Source organism: Leucopleurus acutus, assembly GCF_964270905.1.
Source record: "Leucopleurus acutus genome assembly, chromosome: 9".
Taxonomy (NCBI): domain Eukaryota; kingdom Metazoa; phylum Chordata; class Mammalia; order Artiodactyla; family Delphinidae; genus Leucopleurus; species Leucopleurus acutus.
The window spans coordinates 100,250,320-100,276,271 of record NC_139144.1 but is presented as its reverse complement, the minus strand read 5'-3'; the positions used below and the strand labels follow the sequence as shown (position 1 = coordinate 100,276,271).

The 25,952-nt window shown below is 37.7% G+C and overlaps 1 protein-coding gene across 1 annotated transcript in view; it reads right to left on the bottom strand.

The window, feature by feature from the left end:
- CNTNAP2 (contactin associated protein 2) overlaps nucleotides 1-25,952 on the bottom strand; it is a gene marked incomplete at both ends in the record, with an annotated part of 2,035,904 nt that overhangs the window by 1,196,353 nt on the left and 813,599 nt on the right. Inside the window, one exon of the mRNA XM_082846865.1 lies at nucleotides 3,948-4,095. Coding sequence (XP_082702991.1) covers nucleotides 3,948-4,095 — 148 coding nt within the window. The remainder of the gene's footprint in view (nucleotides 1-3,947; nucleotides 4,096-25,952) is intronic.

The window sequence follows — 25,952 nt, the reverse complement described above, 5'->3', positions numbered from 1 at the left end:
AAATAATGGGATCTGGACGTTAGGAAAATGACCTGGTTAGAGGAATGACCAGTCATAAATTTTTGACAGTACAGACAGCTTCCATGATGATTAAATTATTGTTTTCCAAACTAAGAAAAAAAAATTAGAGATTGCCATTTAAAAAATAAATGTTAAAAAAAGGACACAGGAGAAAAATAAGAAGCAGAAGTTTTGGTTCTTATAATCTGTACCATTCAATATGGGAGCCAGTAGTCACGCTACTTAAAACTCAAATTCAAATGAATGAAAATTAAACACAGCTTAGTTCTCAGTTGTCTTAGCTACATTTCAAGTGCTCAGTAACCATACGTGGCTAGTGGCTGGAGCAGATCTAGAACACTGACATCTTTGTATAACGTTTTATCTTACTTTATGTTGCCAATTTATCATTTACTCCACTGGCATCTATTGGTATAAAGGTTAATCCTGTTTCCCAAAGTGTAGGATTATTTTCCCCCCAGAGAGGTTTGGAAACTAGAAAAGTCTAGCATCCTATTTAGCTTCAAGCATTTTTCCTTCATGTCTTGTGATTGCCAAGGCCCAGGCTTGATGGAAAATCTCGTGATAGCACTAACAATAAAAAAAAAAAAAGAGAGAGGGTTGGCTTTAAAAACTACTCAGTTAGAAAAACAGATAAATAGAAGACAATTCAACAGAAGTATGGGCACAGTTCTTGAACAAACCCTTCAAAAAAGAGGGTATACAGGGGCTTCCCTGGTGGCGCAGCGGTTGAGAGTCCGCCTGCCGATGCAGGGGACACGGGTTTGTGCCCCGGTCCGGGAAGATCCCACATGCCGCGGAGCGGCTGGGCCCGTGAGCCATGGCCGCTGAGCCTGCCCGTCCGGAGCCTGTGCTCCGCAACGGGAGAGGCCACAACAGTGAGAGGTCCGTGTACCGCAAAAAAAAAAAAAAAAAAAAAAAAAAAAGAGGGTATACAAATTACAGTAAGCATAACCTCCTCAAAAATCAGGAAAATGTTCACTAACACTAAACTGCATATAACGAACAAACACCAGAATGGCTAAAACTTTCAAACGTTCATTTCTAAATGTCTGAATTTGTGGTGCAACTAGGAATCCTAGTACATTGGTTTTGACAGTCTAAATTGATAAAACCACCTCAGGAAATTTTTCTCATTGTTAACAAAGTTAGACATACATATATCCTAATTTGGTATTACCCCTTCCTAGCTCTATATCTATGAAAAACGTTCATAGCAATTCTATTGAAATCACCAAAAACTGGAAACAACTCAATGTTTATCAACATGAAATGAATACATAATTGTAGAATAGGCATACAATAGAATAATATTATTCATGAAAATAAACGAATACCACAAATAACAACGTGGGTAATTTCACAAATATTTTGAACAAAAGAAGTCAGAGGGGAAATAATGTATATTTTATTATTTCATTTGTATGAGATTTTAAAATTTTAAAAACTAACCTAATCTATGGGGATAAAAATCAGGTGAATATTTACCTTTAAGAAGTAGTAGTAACTGGGAGGGGGCCTGATGGGTGCTTCTGAGGTGTCAATATAATTGACTTAACCTGATGGAGGTCACATGGGGTTCACTTTGTTAGAATTTAGGAGCAGGAAAACAGTAGTGGTGGTGAGGTCTTGTTGTACCACCAGGATGTCCGGTTTCCCTTTCAGCTCTGTCGCTTAGGCTGTGTGCCTTTGGGAAAATTTTAACCCTCATTATTTGTATCCTAATAAATACTACTACTGGAGTAATTGCTCCACTTTCTCTCTTACCATGTTTTTCTTATTTACTGTGATATTATTAACATTTAGCATATTTCATGACCCATGGAAATTGCTCAATAAATAATTATTAATAAAATAAATTACATACATCATGTTTCCATGGAGAATATTATTTATTTTTCATTTACTGAAAACTGAACATGCTCCTTAGAAAATATGTCATACAGACAAAAACATTTTGTTTTGGCCTCCCATCGTGATGCTGAAAGCTAGAATACGTATGAACACAGAGTTCTGTTCCCATGAATACCCAGATCACATAGTAGAAAGGCTCCCAGTTTATGTTGAGGGTCATTTTAGGCTTTTGAAAAGTTAAATCTTCTTCCTGAATATCTACATTCTCCTGAAGAACTAAATCTGTCTCTCTATTCATTATATTTGCTACTATAAAGTGATGACCAAATAAAAGAAACACCTATGGAAGTTATTAAATGATCTCTTTGGCCCTTTTTTAGTAACCAGCCCAGTTTTCACATAGCAGTATTGCCCATGAATAAATACGATTTGGTCATCATTACAGGTACTAAATTCATACAAAGGTGAAAGCTTTATACACTTTTTATTATAAACTACCAAATGTTTGGTTAATTTTTAAAAGCTTGCCCAATAGGACATTTGCATTTTCTGATTACAGTTAAGCTTTTGTTGCTATGGGTCTACAGGAAGGGATAGGGGAGAGTCTAATAGGAAACTCCTTGCGTGAAGCTGATCTCCTGATTCCCTGCCCTATCTGTATCCAGCATCCCTCCTCCCCCAGCAACTAGAACAGGAAGAAAAACTTCCCGGGAGGAGATGACTATTTTACCAGACACTTCATATTCTAAAGCTAGTGTCTGGGGGAATTCCCTGGCGGTCCAGTGACTAGAACTCAGTGCTTTCATTGCTAAGGGCACATGTTCAATCCCCGGTTGGGGAATTAAGATCCCGCAAGACGTGAGGCGCAGCCACATCAAATAAAGCCAGTGTTTGCAAATCATGTGTTTGCAGACTGAATGTGTAGTACCTAGTGGCCTCAAAAAGCCTCAAATAATCTTTAAAGTAATTCTGTGTTAGTACTGCCTTCACAGAAGCAAATAAGATCCATCTTCTCCAGAAGAAGCCACCATCAACCTTCACCTAAAAGAAGTTCCACAGATAAAGTGTTGAAGAAACTGAGGTCACAGTTCAAGAAGATGGATGGGCATAAAGTTAAGGACAAGAAGGATGGGCAGATAAGAATGCTAAGAAGAAGAAGGAAGAAAGGAAAGAATTAAGAGGAGGAGGGAGAGGAGGAGAAAGCACCAGTAGCAAAACCGGCTGAGACAACAGACAGCAGAACGGCAATCCCTAACACTCCATATATTGGACTCATTAGACACAGATGTAATGTATTTCAAAAATACAAAAGGGTAATCAAAAACACGATGAAAGGAAAAGAAACTTTTTAGGTGACTGAGTAAGTTGTTTTTGTTTTTGTTTTTTGGCGATACGCAAAAAAACTTCTGTGGCCTCTCCCGTTGTGGAGCACAGGCTCCGGACGCGCAGGCTCAGCGGCCATGGCTCACGGGCCCAGCCGATCCGCGGCACGTGGGATCTTCCCGGACCAGGGCACGAACCCGCGTCCCCTGCATCGGCAGGCGGACTCCCAACCACTGAGCCACCAGGGAAGCCCCCTGAGTAAGTTTTTAAAAGGAACTAATAAAACTTTTAGACATATAAAATATAATTGACCTTAAAGCTCAGTGGTTGGCTTTAAAATAACAAAAGGTATATATAATTAAAGAGAACAAGAAGGAAGTTCTTAAGACTGTTTTCAAATCCATCAGAGTCAAAAAGATGAATAAGAGTGTAAGTTTCTGTTTTTTAAATATTTCATAAGACTTCAAGCAACTTTATGAATAAGCTTTGCTGTTTTAGTCTACTGAACAGAAATCATTTCCCAAGTCCTCTACTTAAGGTGTCCTTGAGATATTCTTATATGTGTGTTTGTGTAAAAATGTAAATATATATTTATAACATACAAACAACCTTATATATTATTTATATAAAGAAACATTGCAATTTACTGTCAGAGAAAGCAACTAATAGTAAATAATTCAAAATAACAAAATTACTAATTAAATGAAGATGACAAAATCCACCACAAATTTCGACAGAATGGTACTCACAGTAAGAACAGCCGTAGACCTCAATTCTGAGCCCAATGCGGCCTTCTCCGTTCCAATCCAGAGGCACGATGCGCACATAGCGGGCGATTACTGGATGCTGTAGATCATGCCGAACCACACTATCGGAGTTGATGTTCCCAGGAAATGCCTGAAAAATAAACGGGATTCGAACATTAGGGGAAAATACTTTAGAAACAACCATGTTCTCTATGTGCTGCAATAAACTTAAGTATTTTTATCCAATGGAGGGATTTCATATTCTCTAAACCATAAACAATTTGAAAAAAGCTTCTCTATGTTCTTTATTTGAAAACACATCCAATTTTAAATGGGAACTAGGCCAAAGTTTCCATGGGTCCTTTCATATGTGGAAATGCACACATATATTAAAAGAATGAAACACTGTGGCACGCACTGTAGTATCCAGTAAACATTTAAATTACGAGTTCTATTATTTCACATTTAAACTATACAATAAGCAATTTTTCACAGAATCCAACTGTATTTCTTGCTTTTTAAAAATCTCCTCTATGTTACCTTCCCATACCATCATTACAAATTTGAAAATTTTTTCAACATAAGCTCGGTAAAAAGAGCAGAGGCTTGTGCAGAGGCGTGGGACTTCTACCTTTTATTAGCATAAATATACGTGAGTGGATCAGAAACATGTTTATTTCATTTTTCTTATTTATAGAAGATTCTGTCAAGAATCATTTGCCATGAATCTTTTTTTATGTTGAAAGTTCATATCGTCTGTATTTTTTCAGCAGAGAACAAATGGATTTTCTTTGGGCATGGCTATCATTCATCAGCAAACATTTATAAAACGTTTACTGTATAATAAGTATAAAGCAAGATAATACAGGGGGCACAGGGATAGGGAAAGCCATAGATGCCACTCTCAAAAAGAATCTAATAATAAGAATTTAATAATAGGAAAAATGTCAGTATAAAATTACAATTTAAAGCAAGGACGATTTAAGTCAAGAGACCATGATATTTTAGAATATGTCAAATAAATGAGAAATATATGTGTTTACTGTTTTAAACATGAACTACTTAATTTCATATATACATTCTAGCTGTCCCTACCTTAGATAACTTTAGTTTTTGGAAAGCTATATTCTACATGAGATCTTTTATATTTATTTAAATAATCTCCTAAACATTGAAATAAAAATTTTAAAAAGAACACTGAACTTTTTTAGTCACGAAAAGATACAACATAAACACTATATTACATTGCTAATCTGTTATATTCTTGACCTAAGGTTTTGAATTTGCTTCTATTTAAAATCAGGAGTTTCATCTTTTTGAAATATCTCTTTTATAACAACTTTTAAGAGTTATAAAATTAATAAGAGGCGAGTAAAGAGATGCTTTTAGTAAAAAAGTACATCGCAGCTTAGAAACGGAAGGCTCTGGTTTAACTGCACACAAATATCACAAAGGTAAATTTGTGGTATAAAGTTGATTACCCAGCGCTCATTCTCCAGTCATATTCCTGGCCTCCAAAAAACAAAATGTAGGGCTTCCCTGGTGGCGCAGTGGTTGAGAGTCTGCCTGCCGATGCAGGGGACGCGGGTTCGTGCCCCGGTCCGGGAAGATCCCACATGCCGCGGAGCGGCTAGGCCCGTGAGCCATGGCCGCTGAGCCTGTGCGTCCAGAGCCTGTGCTCCGCAGCGGGAGAGGCCACAACAGTGAGAGGCCCGCGTACCGCAAAAAAAAAAAAGCAAAACACAAAATGTATAGTGTAAGACCTAGTAATACAGGGAGCGTACTGAAATATTTCCTCAAGATTTAAACTATTTTATAGAACGTAAAATGGTTCCAACGATCTGCATCGTGGGTCATAGTCTATAACATGTACAATTTCATGCTTTGGAAACTGGGATCCTCTTTAGTAATGATTTTTGTTGTGTTCTCCTTGGTTTTCCTCAAGCTACATACCATCACTGCCTTTTCAAAACAGCCACACCCACTTCAATCCTTCATTGGACAAAACCATTTGAGCTTCAGGTCTTAAATTTCATCACTTAAGTAGACATCTTCTTTGCATCTTGTTGACAACATTTGATTAAGGAAAATAGTAAAAAGTTTTTTTTCTTTTTAGGTATTTTTCTAACCAGCTTTTAGTTTTACAAAGAAGCCACAAATCTAACTACTTTATTAAACCATGGCTGAATTTTAATATCACTATTGGTTGTTCTGTCTTCAAAAGCAATACCAGTGAGAATCCCTGAATAAAATCACCTGAATTAAATCCTTGATGGCAGATAGGTTAATCTAAATATTATGTTTTTATAAAAATATTATTTATTTAATTTATTTATTTTTGCCTGCGTTGGGTCTTCATTGCTGCGCGGGCTTTCTCTAGTTGCAGTGAGCGGGGTCTACTCTGTTGCAGTGCGCGGGCTTCTCACTGGGGTGGCTTCTCGTGTTGTGGAGCACGGGCTCTAGGCGCGCAGGCTTCAGTAGTTGTGGCATGCAGGCTCAGTAGTTGTGGCTTGCAGGCTCTAGAGCACAGGCTCAGTAGTTGTGGCGCACAGCTTACCTGCTCCATGGCATGTGGGATCCTCCTGGACCAGGGCTCGAACCTGTGTCCTCTGCATTGGCAGGCGGATTCTTAACCACTGTGTCACCAGGGAAGCCCTAAATATTATCTTAAATAATATTCAACAAAAGCCACCAAACAATTTTAACTTAAGGATCAACTATATGCTTAACATGGCGCTAGGTGGTATATGAATATTAACAACAAAGACGGCAAGTAACTTTCTTGGAACCCTGCTTCTGAGACATCTGTAGCCTTATGAGGCCTGAAAGAAGAAACATACTCCTCTGCGTTTCTCCTCTACTCCCAGTGCTTTATTTCTGACACCAGATGTAGGGGTTTTCCCACACGTCACACAATCCTTTATGGACACCAGCTGGCGTCCCATAATTTAACTTAATTCTAATACTATCTACCTGGAGATAGATTCAGATCCCACAGGTTAAGGGCTCAGTCCCACAAGATGACCCCCACTTCAGATGCCAATCTCAAGTCCAGTTTGTCACCTATGCTTCTGACAGACCATACGACAGAGGTTCCACGACCACCTCCTTAGATTCAATCACTTGCTGCAGAGCTCACAGGACTCAGAACAGTTTATATACTAGATTACTGATTTATTATGAAGGATGTAACTCAGGAACAGCCAGATGGAAGGGGTGCATAGAGCAAGGTGGCTGCGAAGGGGTGCCGAGCCCTTTCCACACGTACCACCCTCCCGGCACCTACACTTACCAAGCTTTCTGAACTCCTGAACTTCTGGGTTTGTATGGTGGCTGCAGTATGCAGGCATGAGGATTAAATCATTGGCCACTGGTGACGGAACTCAATCTCCTGCCCCTCTCTCCTTCCCAGAGGTCAGGATGAGGCTGCAAATTCCAACTCTCTAATCACACAGTTGGTTCCCCTGCTAACCAGCCCCATCTCACAGTTACCTAGGGGCTTTCCAAAAATCACCTCATTGACATGAACTCAGGTGTGGTTAAAAGGAACTTGTTATTCATAACAAAAGACACCCATTTCAGCTTTATTGCACTTATCACTTAGGAAGTCCCAAGGGTTTTAGAAGCTGTGTGACAGAAAACATGGATCAAGACAGAAAAAAAATATTTCTTTTTATAAATCATGATGTCACAGACCTTACTGCAAAAGGCAGCATCAAAAGGAAGTACAGAAGTGCATGGCATAGCTAGTAATTTCCATAGTACTTGGAATCCTATGGAAACTATGTAATCAGGAAAACTACAGAAAGAGATAGACCTCAGCTGGGTCGGAGGGCAGAATGGTGTTCAGGAGGTAGAAAGGGAGTAGGACACAGGAGAGAACAGGAAAAGGCTGGCATAAAGAAGGAGCTCAGATCTAGGGCTAGATACTTTTCCTTCTCTAGTTCTTCTGGCAAACTTTGAAAACCTAGAGGCAGGACGGTAATAAAGTTCTTTTCATTCCTTCTCCCTGTGTCTGTCCCCCCAAAAGGATTTGACTAGCTTATCTGGAAAATCTACTTTAGAACTATAATTGTGGACTCTGAAAACATGAACTAAGATATATTCAGGAATAAGTAATAAGGACATAAGTCTGATTGGAAGTGTTTATATTGGAACATCATGAATGTTTTAACAAGTTCTGTCTGATTATCGACGAAAGAACCTAGCATGCATTTCTTTTTTTAAGATGACAGAATGAGAGCCATATTCAGGAGATCCTAGGTGGTGGGAGATCATCGTGGGTGCAGAAAGATTAGCAACAAACAGTTAAGAGTGGATGCCACATGGTGGTAAGGGAAAGTAAGAAAATAAAAGAGATCTATTTCAAAAGAAGAAGTAACAACATTTTGAGAGAAGGGAGTAAGAGAAAAGATACAGAGCAACCTATTCCCAGGTATTAACATATTGGCATTGGTGACAGAAAGAGGGAAGGGGGATAAAACAGTAGACATCCATTCCTTCCTTCCCCAGCAAACTCTGCTCTTTAAGTAACAGCAACCAGATTTTCTTTAAAATTTCTTTAAACATTACCCAGACTTCACTCTTAATCCACCTGATCCAGGAGAGGCAGACGCCTCTCTCTGACACCAGGGGTGGGCACCTAACTCAATGAGGCGCAATTTTAGCACTTCTGCTGGAATAATTCATTCACATATTCACTCATTGATCCATCCACTTATTCATTCGCTCAGGAAATATCTGAGAGTCTTTTATGCACCAGATACTGTTCAAATCACTGGGGAGACAGGGGTGAACAATACAGAGTTTCAGTTCACATTTATATTATTAAAGTACATAGTATGGCAGTACAGAGTGAGCAGATAATAAATAAAATACAATGAATATATTTACAATAGCTAGGACATGGAAGCAACCGAAATGTCCATTGACAGAGGAATCGTTAAAGATGTGGTACCTATATACAATAGACTGTTACTCAGCCATAAAAAAGAATGAAATAACACCATGTGCAGCAACATGGGTGGACCTAGAGATTGTCATACTGAGCAAGGAAGTCAGACAGAGAAAGAAAAATATCATACACCGCTTATATGTGGGATCTAAAAAATATGTACAAGTGAACTTATTTACAAAACAGAAATAGAGTCACAGATGTAGGAAACTTATGGTTACCAGGGAGGTAAGGGGGGAGGGATAAATTGGGAGATTGGGATTGACATATACACACTACTATATAAAAAATAGATAACTGATAAGGACCTACTGTATAGCATAGGGAACTCTTCTCAACACTCTGTAATGACCTATATGAGAAAAGGATCTAAAAAAGAGTGGATATATGCATATGTATAACTGATTCACTTTGCTGTACAGCAGAAACCAACATTTTAAATCAACTATACTCCAACGAAAATTTAAAAAAATAATATACAATGAATATATATATTGAATATACCAAGTTATATAATATGTATATATTGTTATATATTACAGGCATGCCTCATTTTTCTGCTTCACAGATATTGTGTTTTGTTTTCTTTTTTTTTTTTACACAAATTGAAGGTTTATGGCAACACTGACTGCAGCAAGTCTATTGGCACCATTTTTCCAACAGCATTGCTCACTTTATGTCTCTGTGTCACATTTTGGTAATTCTTGCAATATTTCAAACTTTTTCATTATTATTATACTCGTCATGGTGATCTGTGATCAGTCATCTTTGATGTTACTACTACAATTGTTTTGGGGTGCCGTGAACCATACCCATAAAAGATAGTGAACTTAATCTAGAAATGTGTGTGTTCTGACTGCCCCACTGACTGGTCATTCCTCCATCTCTTTTCCTCTCTTTGGTCCTCCTGATTCCCTGAGACACAACAATACTGAAATTAGGCCAAGTCATAAATCTAAGTGTTTAAATGAAAGGAAGAGACAACTGATGCAGCAAACTTCATCGTTGTCCTATTTTAAGAAAGTGTCACGGCCGCCCCAGCCTTCAATGATCACCACCCTGCTCAGTCAGCAGCCGTCCACGTGGAGCCAAGACTCTCCAGCAGCAAAAAGGTGACAACTCCCTGAGGGCTCAGATGACAGCTCACGGGTTTTAGCAATGAAGTATTTTTAAATTAAGATATGCCCATTGTTTTTAGACATAATGGTATTGCACACTAAATAGACCACAGTATAGTATAAACATAACTTCTACACTGCTTTACCGGGAAACCAAAAATGTCATGTGACTCACTGTATCGCGATATTCTCTTTACTGTGGCGATCTGGAACTGAACACACAGTATCTCCCAGGTATGCTTTTATATATATATATATATATATATATATATATATATATATATATATATACACACACACACACATATATATGTATACATATATCTACATATATGTGTGTGTATATATATATATATATATAATTACATATGTTGTATACACAAAGGCCAGAAATGCGAACATCTTGAGTATACTTTGCATGTTCTGAGGACAGTAAGGAAGCCAGAGTTCGTGGAGCACAGTGAAGAAGCAAGGAGGGCCTGCAGGCCATGCTAATGTTGTCAGTTTCATTTTAATTGGGCTGGAAGGAAATCCACTGCAGAGTTTTAAGCAAAAAAGTCACATAATTTAATTTTTAAGACTGGGGCCAGTAAAATCCCCCTCCCCACATAAAGCAAAGTTCCTAGGAAAATAGAAGACTAGAGCTTAACATAAAACCTAGGAGAGTGGTGGATGGAATAATCTGGTGACATGTGCTCCAGAGGAGTGGGGTTGTTTATGGAAAAGGTAGGAACGCTGGAGTGGATGTGAGTGCTGGAGAGGAGCGACAGAACACTTCTTGTATCCTGGATCCCAAATGTGCGACATATGTGAGGAGAAAACAAAACAATACACAGAGCCACTGGGAATGAAAGCACTCCATCCACTGAGCTCCTGTTGGCCACTGTATTATAAAGGGATGGATGTCAGAGAAAGACAAAGTAGGCCCATCTGTGATGACATCATTTCAGCATCTAAATTCAGAGCTTGCTGAAGAAAGCCTACAGGCTTTCTGATTATTTGACCTGTGTTCTCATTTGTTTGCTTTTAAGGAAACTGAAAGAATAGCGACTAATACAAAGATATTTAAAGGGAAAGATAATTAGTGAAGATTTAAATATATTGCATTTGAGACTTCTCCATCAGATTGAAAGGTCACATAGAAAATTGGAGATGTTTAGGATAGCTTTTCAGAAAGGGTAACATTTATTATTTATGAACAAATGCAGGGCATATGGTATTCAGAATTCACAGCATCAGTAGATTGTGTTTTTTGTACTTCTTTTCACTTCCAAGCATACTGAGATTTAAGACAGTACCCTAAATTGAAGTTTAAAACATTTCAAAAGAATGGTGTAGGTGTTCCCAATCATTGTCTTGAATATAAAAGTGTAAATATACGGGAAATGTCTCATCTATAGCAGTATTTGGAAAAGTTGAGAAAAGTAGAAGGAGGTGTAGTCATTGATTTTTATAAAAACAACATCTAATATTTATACATCACTTTATTATTTAAAGCGTTCTAGTACACTCTGTATTGTCTGTGCCTCATAGGAAATACTAAGTTTGGAAGGGATGCTATGTTTTCAAATCGGGAAACTCAGGCTCTGAGAAATTAGAGGACTTACTGGATGTCGAATAGCTAGTCTGGGTAAACCAGGGCAAAGTAACAAGAGCGTCCACTCCCACACTGACCTTTGTTTGAGAATCAAATTTTCAGCTGGGAATAAAGCTTTTTCTATTTAATAGGCACAACACATTTTATTTTTGATATTTGATGTTACCCATTTGAATGTCAAATTTAAAGTTTGATAGATAATTTTTATCCGACCACACTTTGGATGTACACTTGATTTCCATCCCGCTAATTAGCATATTTTGCCTGCATCCTTTACTGTTCTCAGCATTTTTGTTTCCATGAAGTTTGACAACATTAATATCTTCTTTTCTCATGCATTTTCCCCAAAGATGCTCCTACTGTGATCATTAGCCAAAGCTCCTCTGCAAATTTTAATACAAGCAATTAAAAAGTTTGAATGACACTGTTTATTACGAAAAGAAAGGCAGGTCTGCTATAGTGCAAATACTATTTAAGTAGTAACGGTTACATTGCCATACGGTTTGAAAAGAACATTTTTTTCCCCACATCATTTGACTCTCACACTCACTTGTACTTTTTCACATGAATGTAAAAAAAAAAAAAAAAAGAAAGGAAAAAACAAGGTAAGATATACAGCTGATTTTTACAAAACCCTTATGATTTGTAAATCTGTATCAAAAATTGAAAAATTACAAAGGAACTTGAATCTTTCTTGAACAGAACGCTATCCTTTAAAACTCAACCTTCATTTAGACAAATGTCACACAAAGTGTATGCTTTGTGGGTACACGGAAGCACCAGCCAACTTCAGCATTGTAAGACTGAAAATCAATTTGCATAAGCTTGTGAATTACATGTCACTGCTACTAAATCTCCCGTGCTGGCTGTGATTTGTATATACGCTTAGAAGGATTTTTTATTTAGTTATTTATTTTTTTTTAGTAACATAGCATTTATGTAATTCGCCAAGCTTTATGCTTAGTAAAACAGAACAATATAACGTAATGCTAAACTGATGGTGCTCGTTTTGAGTTACTGTCTTATAAATTATTAAAATATACAGCCAAGAGAGCTTTTTTTTAAAAAAAATTGAGTTGTTCAGAAAGCTAACTGCAGAATAATCTAAGTATCACTGAAGTTTTAATAACTGAAAATTTCCCACCATGTGCACTAAATATTTCTTCTAGTTCAAACAATAATTCCGATGGCCTAAGAGAGGAGAGGCAGACTTTTTCTTAGTACCAAATGGTAAATATTTTCATCTTAGCATGCTGCATACCTTTCAGTCCCAGATACTCCTTCTTCTTCCTTTTAATTTTTAACAACACTTGAAAAATGTAAAAACCATCTTAGTTCACAGACATTAAAAGAACAGGCATGGACCAGAGTTAGCCCATGGGCTAGAGTTTGCCAACCCCCGGTCCAAGACAATCTTTCAAATTAATAAATCCTCCCTCAGATAGGAAGCCAAATCTAAAATCATCAGCAGACTTTTGAGCCCCTTGGCATTTAAAAACCAACAAACTTTGGAAAAGCGTTTTGTCCACCCTTGAAGCGTATGATTTATCAGACTGGAGGAAAACGTATAAGGATTTAGAAGGATGTCAGGTATAATGCAGGAAGTAACATTTTCCCTCAAATTCATTATTATGTGGTTTGAAGTGTAACTTAGAAAGTATTTTATGAAGGGAATAAATATATTTAGTCTTCACTAAAACCTCACCTTTTCAGAAACCTAAAATAAGGGATTGCAAGCTCAAGGTTTTGCTTAAGACTGAAAAATGTGTCTAAAACACCCAGCTCTTGTATAAGCAAGCCTATAGGAGGAGCTTTTAGTGCTACAACAAGTCTCATAAATGGCAAATTATGTGAGAAAAACAACCACACACGAATACTTCTTAAAGTGAGAGATCTTATTTTCTTAAGACAGAAAATGCCGCGGCTGCCATAGAAACACATATTGAGTCCTTAAGTTGATATCATAAACCTGTGATCATTCTAATTACTTTTCTTTCAGTTTAATTTTATTTCTTGCTGGATTTTACATTTTATTGTCCTCATGCCATCAATTCCTATCAAAAGGTAGAAACGGATTTTCTACTGTGCAACCTTGATCGGAGTCTCCAAGCCTCAGTTTTACTCCCTGCGAGGCAGAAAGAAAAGAAGTACCTTCGTAAAGTACTACATGTTGCCGCCCCACTCTGCCCTCTTCACCTGCACGCTCTGGTCATCCTCTTGATCGGGCTGTACAAACACATCCTGCAAGACTCAGCTTACATAAGCTTCTGGAGTAAGTCCATTCCCTGACACTCACTCCTCAATCACCCACCGTTCTGCAGGGAGCCTCATAGCATCCTATACTTTTCTTTCCCTTCATTCAATTGTAATAACTTCATTATGTCTGTGAACATTCACCTAATCACTGTTTCAGACATATGTAAGGCAGCATGGAAGCTTGTGATCAAACCTCTGGTTCCCCGCTATTCCGCTGTCCCTAGCACAGCGGATGGTGTTCAGTGAGTATCAGTTTACTGCCCGGTTAAAGGAATAAATAAAAGTGTTCATTCCCAAACTCCCACCTGGTTACATTTCACAGCTCTTATTTTGGGATGTACCAGAAACGGGTTCAAAAATATTTATAGTTAATAAACCATATGTTAGATAATATCCTACAGGAAAAAAATAGAGCATGCTTGTCTGATTCGACAAGACACTAGGTTAATAAAACAAGTTTTCCCAGAGTTATGGGGATGTCATTATCAATATGTAAAGTATCTGGGAATTCCAGAGATCAGGAGGGAAAAACAGGAAACAGTCATGCAAAAGTCACATCAAAATCAGGGGAGAAATGCTAGGATCAATGTGAAAATTAACACACACATACACACACACACAAACCCGACCATCAAATCTCTATGTTCACTTCTGTAGTGCACTTGAACTCTGCTAAAAGCATATTCTTTAGATTGTTAAACCACAGCAAATATGTTGGGGGGAAAATGCCGAAATATTTTATCTACATATAAGCAGCAATACTCTCTCTGGACGCTTCTGCTCCTGACTCAGATATTTCTTATCCTTTTCGTGTTATGAACAGATTTTAGAATTATCTTACTAGAAGAACCATTAATCAATTAAAAATTATGATGTAAAACAGTCATTTTGACTTAAAAAAACAATAAGGCAAATATCTTTAAAAATCTAGCTCTTTCATCCATCTTTCCCTTTATGTTTTATGGGAATCACATGGTGATGGTGTTCTATAGGTTTCATCCTTTGCTCAGCTCCTCTCAGCACGCCCAAAAGGTAGAGCCAGTCTTTTGGATGGCTTCACTGTCTCCCATAGCTTATTCCCATGGGATCTTGGATTCCTCTCTCCCTCCTTCCCTTTCTTTTGTCCTTTTTATTCCTTCTTGTCCTCCCTCCTTCCCTCTTTCTCTCCCTCCCTCCTTGCCTCCAGCGGTCCAGCATGGAAAGAAGAGACAGAGGGACTGCCCCACATAGTCATTCAGGGACCCAAGCTCACCATGTTTGGTTCTCATCATTAATCTCTGGTTCTCTAGGCCACCGAAGAAACAGAAGAAAAAGCATGGAGAAATGTACAGGGGTGGGGCTTATATTCAGATTTAGAAGTAGAGGGTATCACTTCTAGATACATTGCACTGGTCATGTATCTTTCTGGCCTTAACCTTAGTGTGGAAGAGGTTGGGGAATGCAGCAGAAAACATGGAACAGGTTTGATAAACGCATAACATTGTCTCTGCCATGGAGAGGTTACACAATGTTCATGTATTTTTGAAATTCTATGCTTATCTATATCCTAGCACTTATTATACTGAATAGTAAAATTATATAAGATCATTTGTTGGTCTTCCAACAAACTACAGACAACATAGGCAGCAACACAGCTTTTATTAAAATTGAGGTATAATTTACATACAGTAACTTGCAAAGATCTTCAGTGAATAGCTAACTCAGTTTTGAGAAATATTCATCCATGCAATTCCCTCCCCCATCATGATAAAAATATTTCTAATAACTCGGAAACCTCCCTTTTCAATCTCAATCAGCACTCTTCTTAGTTGACACCACTCCCTACCCTATGTAACCACTTTTTCAATTTCCATCCCCATAGATTAACTTTGCCTTTTCTTGAACTTACGAAAGGGATCAAACATCACTTTCACTCAGAATGATGTTAAGATCCCCCATGCTTTTATATGTATCCATAGCTAATTCCTTTTTATTGCTGAGTAGTATTTCATTGTATAATATACCACAGTTTGTTTATCCATTCTTCTGTTGACAGACTCCAGGGAGGTTTTCCATTTTTTACTCATATGAATGAAACTACTCTGAGTATTTGTGTAAATTCCTAGGAGCAGAATTTCTGAGCCCTAGAGTAGATGCATGTTTATTTTTTAAGGAATTGCCAAACTTCTTTTTAGTGGTTATAGCAGCAATCATGTATTTTAAATTAATACAGCAGAGAAATCTGCTGTATATTCTATATAACCTAAGTTCATTATTTTACGCATTTATTTTCTCTCAAAACGTGCCTACATTTTTTCATCATCCTACATGTCAAACCATAAGAAAGGATGAAAATCATTAGATAAATGCTATCAATTGTCTTTTATTCTAATACTTGAAATAAATATATATATACAAAGAAAAAAAAACACACACAAAAGCAATGTCATCAAGCTTAACAATGTTAAAGTACAACACAACTGACAGAAATTTGGAGATGGAAAAGTTTGAGAGAATGGAGAAGAAAGGACCTGGTGAATAATATCTGTGTCCTTCAAGTAAGGAGACAAAAGATATGACCAAAGTTTGATAGAACAGCAAACCCACTTGTAAGTGTATTATCAGAAGTAACAAAACTAACAAAAAAACAATTTAAAATATTTGAAAAAAAATCGATATAATTCCTAAAAACAGGCCAGGTATGGGGGAAAGTAGGTTAGCTAATTACAAATTGATCTATCAAGAATCAGTAGTCGGGCTTCCCTGGTGGCGCAGTGGTTGAGAGTCCGCCTGCCGATACAGGGGACACGGGTTCATGCCCCGGTCCAGGAAGATCCCACATGCCGCGGAGCGGCTGGGCCTGTGAGCCATGGCCGCTGGGCCTGCGCGTCCGGAGCCTGTGCTCCGCAACGGGAGACGTCCACGTACGGCAAAAAAAAAAAAAAAAAAAAAGAATCAGTAGTCAGTAGATAATTTCTAAGTTGATAAGTGAACAAACTGCTATATAAGTGTATAGGGAGAATGTGACCAGAGATGGGGAGATATTGGGAAGAGAACTTTTGCTTTTTAAATTAAATTCTTTCTGTACGACTTGATTAAAAATATTTCTCCATATACTATTTTGATAAAAATAAACCACAAAAAATATGTTTTGGAGGGCTGTGTCTAAAACTTTGGCTTTCAGAGTTTTGGCAAACTAGGCAGATAGAGACACATGCAGTTGTGAGATTCATCTTGTCTGTAAAAATAAAATCTAACCAGTTGCTTGGCGAAGCATTAAGACTCCTGGTACTGAGCCCAGAAAGAGATTTCTCAAATGAGTCCGATGGAAAAGGAACCATGCTACACAATGAACAAAGTGTTCTACAACATCTGTATGAGAAGATAGCAGCAAATCTCATAGGGAGGTTCTTGCAGTTTCTAAACGCCAAAACACCATGGTAAGCAAAACTTCCAATGCAGGTATTCAGCTCTCTGCTGAACTGACTTAATCTAGAAACGGTTCAGGGTCTCTAGAGGAATGAATGGATTGCATTGCCTCCAGCTTATCCTCCATAAACACTGCTTTTCTCAAGTATTTAATGTTTCAGTGGCAATGAATTTGAGAATATACTTGGAGGTACCCAGAGTACATCTCATTCTAAATGTGGAACCAAATGCGTTCATAAGCATAAAATCAATAAAACAATCAAGTTTTATTTAGGGTGAGGGTCAGAGTTAGCAAAGTAAATTACCAACTTTAAATTGTATCTTTTCAAAATGTGAAATTCTTTATTTGGATAGCTTTATGCCACGGAATACTAATAATTTTGACTCTAAATGTATTCTCTATTTGCACATTAATAATGACTTTATTCTTTCTCAATTGAATATACTTATGCATCCTACCATTTTTATATTCTATAGCAAAATTAATACCTGGTAATGTTTCTTTGAAATACAGAGAAAGAACCAAAATAACTAACACTTCCTGGGTCTATAAAAGCTATTTTTTCCCAATATATTTGAATCCTACCTTTTATAGGGAAAACCCCCCAGCATTTTACATTATATTCCTCCACTTTTACTGGTCCTAGTTTTCTGCTCCTTTTCTTTACAAAATTTCTCAAATAAATGGGCTGTGCTCTGCATGTCCCTCTTTCTCTATGCTCTCGTTTTCAGCAATTTTTTTTTTTTTTTGCGGTACGCGGGGCTCTCACTGTTGTGGCCTCTCCCGTTGCGGAGCACAGGCTCCGGACGGGCAGGCTCAGCGGCCATAGCTCACGGGCCCAGCGGCTCAGCGGCATGTGGGATCCTCCCGGACCCGGGCACGAACCCGTGTCCCCTGCATCGGCAGGCGGACTCTCAACCACTGCGCCACCAGAGAAGCCCAAGTTTTCAGCAATTTGCTAATTGTTATCTTTTCTTTTGAAACAGAAATCAGAAAGATCACTGATAATAGCCCAGTAAATTTTTTCTCGGTTTTTCAATTTTTCTTCAACTTCCTCTACAATTAGTCATCTACTCCTTGAATCTCTCTTATTCAGGGACATTTCCATTTTGCACACTTTATTTGGTCTCAGATTACTTCTCCATCTAACTGGATATTTTTAATCTCTCTGTGGACCATTAAAGATCTTGTTGTTCTCCTTACCCTTCTACAAGTGAGATCATCCACTTTCACGCCTTCAGACTTATATTCTACGAGGACATTTGGCTGTCCGTCTGTTTCCTCCACTACCCAGATTTTATTTTCTATCCTCATGGGAGCCTGAGTAATGATGAAGCTAGCTGGTATAGATTGGATTACTCAGGCCCCCTTACTGTCGGGCGGCTGATTCTATTCCACCAATGGGGCACATCAGCAAATCATCAACTCTTCTCAGGCAGTCTGTCTTCCGGGGGAACCTAGCTTCCACTGGTCTTTCATAACACTGTTTCCTCTCTTTGTTCTGTAAGCTCCAGGAATGGTAATGGCTTCCCTGGGCTTCTAATTCATAAGCGTCTCATCATCACTTCTTCACTCCCTTAAACCTGCTCACACTTAACTGTCCCTTCACTACATTCTATTTAGGTAAACCCTTTTGAATGCGCTATCTGCTTCACTGACTAGTACATGAGTACAAAATTCCTATTATAATCTCTCAATCACTTTATCTCCAAAGTCCTTAGAGTATATCCAGTTGAAAATATCTGTGCAGAATTCTAATTTTCCAATATCCCAATTTCCCTAAAATCTTTGGTTCTATTAACTTTACTTTCCTCTGTGCTTTTCATTGTCAAATTCTGGTTACTGTTCTTTAGATTCATTTATTTTTCATTCCAGGGTTTAGGCTCTTTTAATTGTTTCCTACCTGAGATTGTATAATTTCCCAGTTTTTTCCCCCACTTTCAATCTTATTCTTCTACAATGCAAAATATGGCACTAATCATGTCAAGGCCTCTGACTAAAAAATTTGGGGAAATCCCTACTTCTTACTAAATAAAATTCAAATGGAAGGTGCTATTAAAAACTACCTTGCGGGCTTCCCTGGTGGCGCAGTCATTGAGAGTCCGCCTGCCAATGCAGGGGATACGGGTTCGTGCCCCAGTCCGGGAAGTTCCCACATGCCGTAGAGCGGCTGGGCCCGTAAGCCATGGCCGCTGAGCCTGCGTGTCTGGAGTCTGTGCTCCACAATGGGAGAGGCCACAACCGTGAGAGGCCCGCGTACCGCAAAAAAAAAAAAAAAAAAAAAAAAGATATACTTTGTAGAAATCACATAGACATATACAGATAGGCTGACCATAACTGGTGTCAATCAAGGTTGTTTCTCAAGTTGGCCAAACAATCTTAAAAAATCATGAGAATCTCTACTCTGTTGTAGGTGCATAAGAAATAGTTCACTTATGCTAGTTTATGCTAGGTTTAGTTTGCACATCTTTTTTTTTTTCCCCTCTGAATGGTTTAACTAAATTCTTACTCTCTTCTGAAGAGTCCGCACATTCTTACTCCCATGCTCTAAACAATGCTTCATTTGACCTCACAGCCAGGACCTTAATAAGGAAATGAGTAAAGGAAATACCTTCTATATTTCCTGTTATTTTAAAATAACTGCATATAGAAAATGTTCTTTTGCATAGCTATTCCAACTAGTAAATTTTAATAAGAATTTATTAATAAAATACTATAATAATGGAAAATTTAAACATATATCTTTCATTTATGGATACATCAGACAAAAATTTACTAAGCATACAGAGACTTAGACAAAATAATAAGCTTAATGCTATTGATTTTAAATACCCTGCAAATATTTTTCAAAGCATCGATTGAAAAATACATGGAAATTACATATTTTAGGCCTTAAAGCAAGCCATAGTTGGTGGCTAAAAATTGGTATCATACAAAATGCATTCTCAGAAGACAATGCAGTTAAGTTACATTGACTAAAAATTAAAACAAAACAAAAATATAAGGTCTGAAATTAAAATAAATTAATCCCAATTTGTCACCAACTAGCAATATAATCTTGGATAAACTCAAAGAGGAGACACATACAAGGACAAATATACCATCGTGATCAAAAAAGGAAATCATAATGGTATTAAAAATTACTGAGAACAAATTTGTCATAAAAAGTATGAGACATCAAAACTGTGGCATGCAGCTAAAGTAGTATTTTGAGGGAAAATTATGGACTTTATTACTTGCAGTACAAAAGGAAAAATGGTGAAAATTAATGACCTAAGCATACTTCAGAAGTTAGAGGGAAAAAAGGGCTGTAATCAATTCAAAGAATGTATAAGAAAAGAACTAGGAAAATAAAAATATAAATAAACAAACAACTCGTGAAGTTCCAGAGGGCCAGAAAACGATTCTCTATAAAATAAGTAAAATTGGAAAATCTCTGGTGAAACTAAGGCCTCAAGAGAAGGAAAAATGATCAATGTTAGGAATGAAGAGAGGATATAACTATACATAGAGATTGAAAATAAAATTAAGAGAATGCTAGGAACAAGCTTTGTGTCAAAAAATGTTAAATGAAAGTGAAATATTCACCACAGCACGAAAAACATAATGTAATAAAAATGACCCAGGAAACAATATAAATAATAAAAAAGCCTCATAAATATTAAAGTGAAACAGACAATTCAAAAATCTACCCCCTGCTGAGAAACAGTTCAAGGAACTGTGCTCAAGTTCAAGGATACCTTGTAAGCAGGGCTTTTGTTCCAGACCATCTCTTTAAGGGTGTTCCTTCCCCAGAAAAGGGGTAGATCTGTTTACAGTCCAGGACAATAAAGATAATACCTCCTGTGGGGCAAAGCTCAGCTGGGTTTGCTTGCGACTCATAAAAGAATGAGGTGTCTGAAGCCTAGGTTTCCTTAGCAGTGTTCCAAAGCTCCTGCACGTGCAGCATCCACATGGTCTGTCTGCACCATCCCTTTCGGCTTTGATGTGCAAAGAGAATTGATATGATACGAATATGAAGCTCATAAATAAAAACAAGCCAATAAAAAAAAACACCCTGAAAATACCAAGTGCTAATGGAAATGCTATGTAGTAGAACTCTTGTATATCGTTAACAGGAATGCAATTGGTACAGCCTGTTTGGAAAACAGTGTGGCAACTTCTTAAACACACCCAGCAATCCCACTACTCAAGGATAATGACAATGTATCTTGACATAAAGTCTGAGTGTAAATTTTTGTGGTAGCTTCATTCATAATCATGCCACTCTAGAGACATCCCAAATACCCATCAAGCAGTGAGTGGATAAAAACAAGAGTGTGGTACATCCACAATCCACTGCTCAGCTGACTCCTTCCACAGTCCATCAAGGAGCAAGCTACACTTCGACTATTTTCTCCCTTCTTCTCATTTAATGCTTTCCTCCTTATTTTCCATTAGCCATGTTTCCACGGTGCCTTCATGTTCTAAAAAACAATCTGTCCTGGCCTTGACACTTTTGATGAGACAAATCAAGTGTCCTGATTTAAAAGAAAAAAGAAAGGAAAAATAAATCAAGAAAAGCAAAACCACAAACTTCTTTTAACCCTCCTCACTTCTTCCCTTATGATGCCATATCCTTCTTTACTGACCTCCCAAACTTCTTGAAAAGGCAACTTTATATCCAGTCTTCCAAGGGTTCAAGTCTCAGTATCCACTTTTTCCTTATTCTCCTATCTTTAGTTTTCTGCACAAATATAGTGAAATCCAAAGCTTCTTACTCAGTTCTGACCCTCTGCAAGCAGTTTGTAGCACTTGGAATCCTGATAGTATCTTTACCTTTTTAAGACTATGACCTCATTTTGACTCTCAAACAGGAATCACTTCTGTCCCCTTATGTCTCTGATTCTTCCTCTTAATCCTCTTCTGGGTAAGGTCTCATGCTAAACCAAATATTAGACAGTGATTTCCATCTCCGTATTTCCAGCCCTAAGTTGGATTTTGAGATCTAGGCCAGAATTTCCAACTGTCTGACATCTTTTATTAGACAACTGGAAGATGTTTCAAATCAAAAAAGAGAAGTTTTTGCCTTTTCTTTGCTCCATTTCCTGTGTTCCCCATACTGTTTGCTGACACTGCCATCCTTCTAATCTTCCAGCCCAGAATCTTCTGCCACATCTGTACCTTTTCCTCTTCCTTACTCACGTCCACAATGTCCTGAGTGCTGGTGGTCCTGTCTGTCCCGTAATGGCTCTCCCACGTGTGTGGCTACTGTACTTTTTCAAACTCATCCTCCCCGACATCTCTCTGAATGTTCTTTCTGCCTCCAGTCTCCCTCTCCTAAAATTTACTTGATATACTAGCTGAAGAGGGATCTTTCTAAATTACAATCTCATTCTATGAGAATCTAATTACTTAACCCGAAGTATAGATACAGGTTACCTTTGTTCACATGTTGCCGACTCAATAAATTGAAAAGAATAATTTGTACAGTTATCGCCCTTTGTTTTATTTATAGGATGCTGAATGATTCACTTAACAGATTCTTCTCAACAAATTAACAGAATTGACTTCGCTGAACAAATATGTTTGTTATATTGGCGTCATGCATATACAACCATTGAGCTCTTTTTAGTTAGAACCTGAGAAAAGTAGCCAGTTAGAGCTCCTGACTTACAGAAAATCTATACTGCAGTTTCCATCTTTAATTCTTTCTTTTCTAATGAAAGATGACCCATTTCTTGTGCAATGAGATGACTGTTTCTAGAGCCTGACTATACTCCCCTATATATATGAAAATTTTATTTGCTTCCTGAATTGAATAATTTAAAACTTCAACTAAATGATCACCACTTTAATTCTGAACACATTTTCCTCAACGACGGTGATGGGGGGGGGGAAACTAAGGGGATTGTCTCCAGCTCCGCCCCACTGACTGCATATGCAAATGAGGAAACCAAGTGTGAAGAAAACACTTAGCGAGTGTTGAGCTTTTTTACAATTTTACTGTGAAACCCAAAGAGCTTTGGAACCAGGAGGACTCAATTACATCTCTAGTGGCGATGAAGGGATTCAAAAGGCAGCTGGAAGCAAACATGACTTCCGCAGAGGGCAGAAGCCTAGAAGTCATAGCAGGTGAGCGGCAGTCACAGGGTGGCAGCTTCTAGCAGAGTGGACTTAGTGCGGGAGATATGTTCTGGTCTATGAGTGCAACAGATTAGCGGCTGCTAGGAGTAAGGGAGGATATGGGGTGAAAGGGGAGTAGGTGTGGCTATAAAAAGATAACCTGAGGGATGCTTGAGGTAATGGAAATATTCTGTATCCTTACCATACCAATGTCAATGTCTTGGTTTGGATTTCTATACTATAATTTTGTAAGATGTCACCGTTGGGGGAAACTGGATAAAAAGGGGACATGGGATATTTCTATATTATTTCTCACAAATACAGGTAAATCTATAATTATCTTAAAATAGAACTTTAATTTATTAAAGATTATATGCTAAGCATCATGTCTCCTTGAGCTATCAAAATTGGTATCTTAGAGATTTATTGTTTTGCCTCAAAATAATATCAATTTTTTTTTTTTTTTTTTTGTCTGCACAGCATGGCTTGTGGGCTCTCAGTTCCCCGACCAGGGATTGAATCCAGCCATGGCAGTGAAAGCCCAGAATCCTAACCACTAGGCCACCAGGGAACTCCCTCAAAATAATATAAAAATTTTAAACAAATGTTGACACATGTAGAGGGAGAGTAACAGGAAATTATAAATTCCCTCTTCAGAAGTTGAAAGTATTAGTTGCTTTCCCCATGTTCTTCTCAACCTATTTCCTCTTTTAATATCCTCAAAGTAGAATAAACTCACAAGGATCTGAATACTTCATTCTTTTATGCAAAAATCATCATAAGGCAAGGAACCCAAGTCCCTGAACTACAACAGCGAGGCATCTGATAAGTTTGTTTAAACTGTCTCTACAAGTGACTGTAAGTTATGATTAATGGTTTTCAGTTCAACAGATAATAAACTGGTGGACTCTACCATAACAAGTAGGATCACTGAATACCAAACATGTACACCGAGGATAATTAATGCCAAGTGACCATCACTACGATGTTTGATGAATAAAGTTCTGTGATTAGAAAAAAAAACATAAGCCTTAAGAAGAGCCCTTTATCTGATGGTTTTCCAACTGGGAGAAAAACACTTGGGCAAAATTCCACAAAAATGATATTCAAATCACAAATGATTGTCGTAAATATTTTGTTATGGATAGAACAGCAAGTAGTTTATTATGTGTTTGCTTGGTGCAAACATGTTAACAAAATCCAGATTTTGATGTTTATGTTAATGATGAAGAAATAGAAAACAATGTACAATTTATAATTTATGTTTGTAGACAATCCTAGGCACTTCTGCACAGTGAAAATCTAGGCCACTGGGGAAATTTTGCAATAAAATATGTATATGGGAAAGTGGCTTTAACATAATCGATTTATGGCGATTTTCTAAGGAAGGTGGGAACCTGTCCAAATTTGTATTTCTAGAATAGTGGCCTTGTTACAACTGAGGACAGTCACTGTAGATTATTCTTGGCCGGCAATGGCTCACTGAGCTCTCACAGGGAAGCCAGAAGGAGGAAATGAAATGGGAAGCTTTATCCCCCTGCAGTAAAAGACAACGTTTCTATGGGATACTATTTGTAATTCTGGTCACCAAACTGCAACAAAGAAATAATAGAACTCTGGAAGGTCTAGACAGGGAAGCTGAAATGGTCAAAAGAAAACAGAATCTTCCCTGTGTGAATAAGGGGACTTAAAAATATTAATCACATTACAAAAAGGTAAAAAGAGGAGAACACAGGTTTGCACAGCCATACTCAATGTATTCATTAATACATCAGTGTCAATTGTCTGAGTATCCTTAATGCTGTGCTGGGGAGTTCTTTCCTCAACCCTCTACAAGTCAAACATTCATCTATGTTTGATGAAGGAAATAAGATACTGCTATCAAACTGTCAAAGGACATAAAGCTTAGGAGAATAACAAAATATTATATGCCTGAGGCAATATTTGAAGATAAAAAAACAGAAAGAGAAGCAAAATATAATAAGTTCATGTTTGGTAAACAGAAGTGTAAATATCTTAATTAAAGTGAATTAAACAAGTAGGAGGAAGGACGGAGATGTTTTAAGAGCCTGCTGCCTGGAAAAGCTATGAGGTTTTTCTTGACCTCAATTCACTGTGAGTTATCGCATGTTCAATCAGATGTGAAGTGTGACACATGACAAGACTACTTTGACTTCAGAATGAACTGTTAGAAATAAGATATCCACGCCAAGGGAAATAACAGTCCTACTGTATTTTACACGGGCCAGGATTGCAATGGTCTGGAAAACACGTCGTACGGACGACTGGCTATAAAACAACAGTAACAACAACAACAGAACCCATATATGAACATTAATTAAGACTCAAAATTTTACTCATACCCGTTAAACAATGGTCTCTATAGAATGTGTAATTAAAAACAACAAGGGGATACGTTGCATTATTAGGAAAACAGACCAGCTTCTAGAACTTCTAGAGGTTCCTTGAACTTAAGTGACTCTTATGTAATAATGTAATAATTTTAGGATTTAAATCAAAATGTTTCATCTATAAACCTGGGGTACTGGGAAGACTCTCAGGTTGTCTC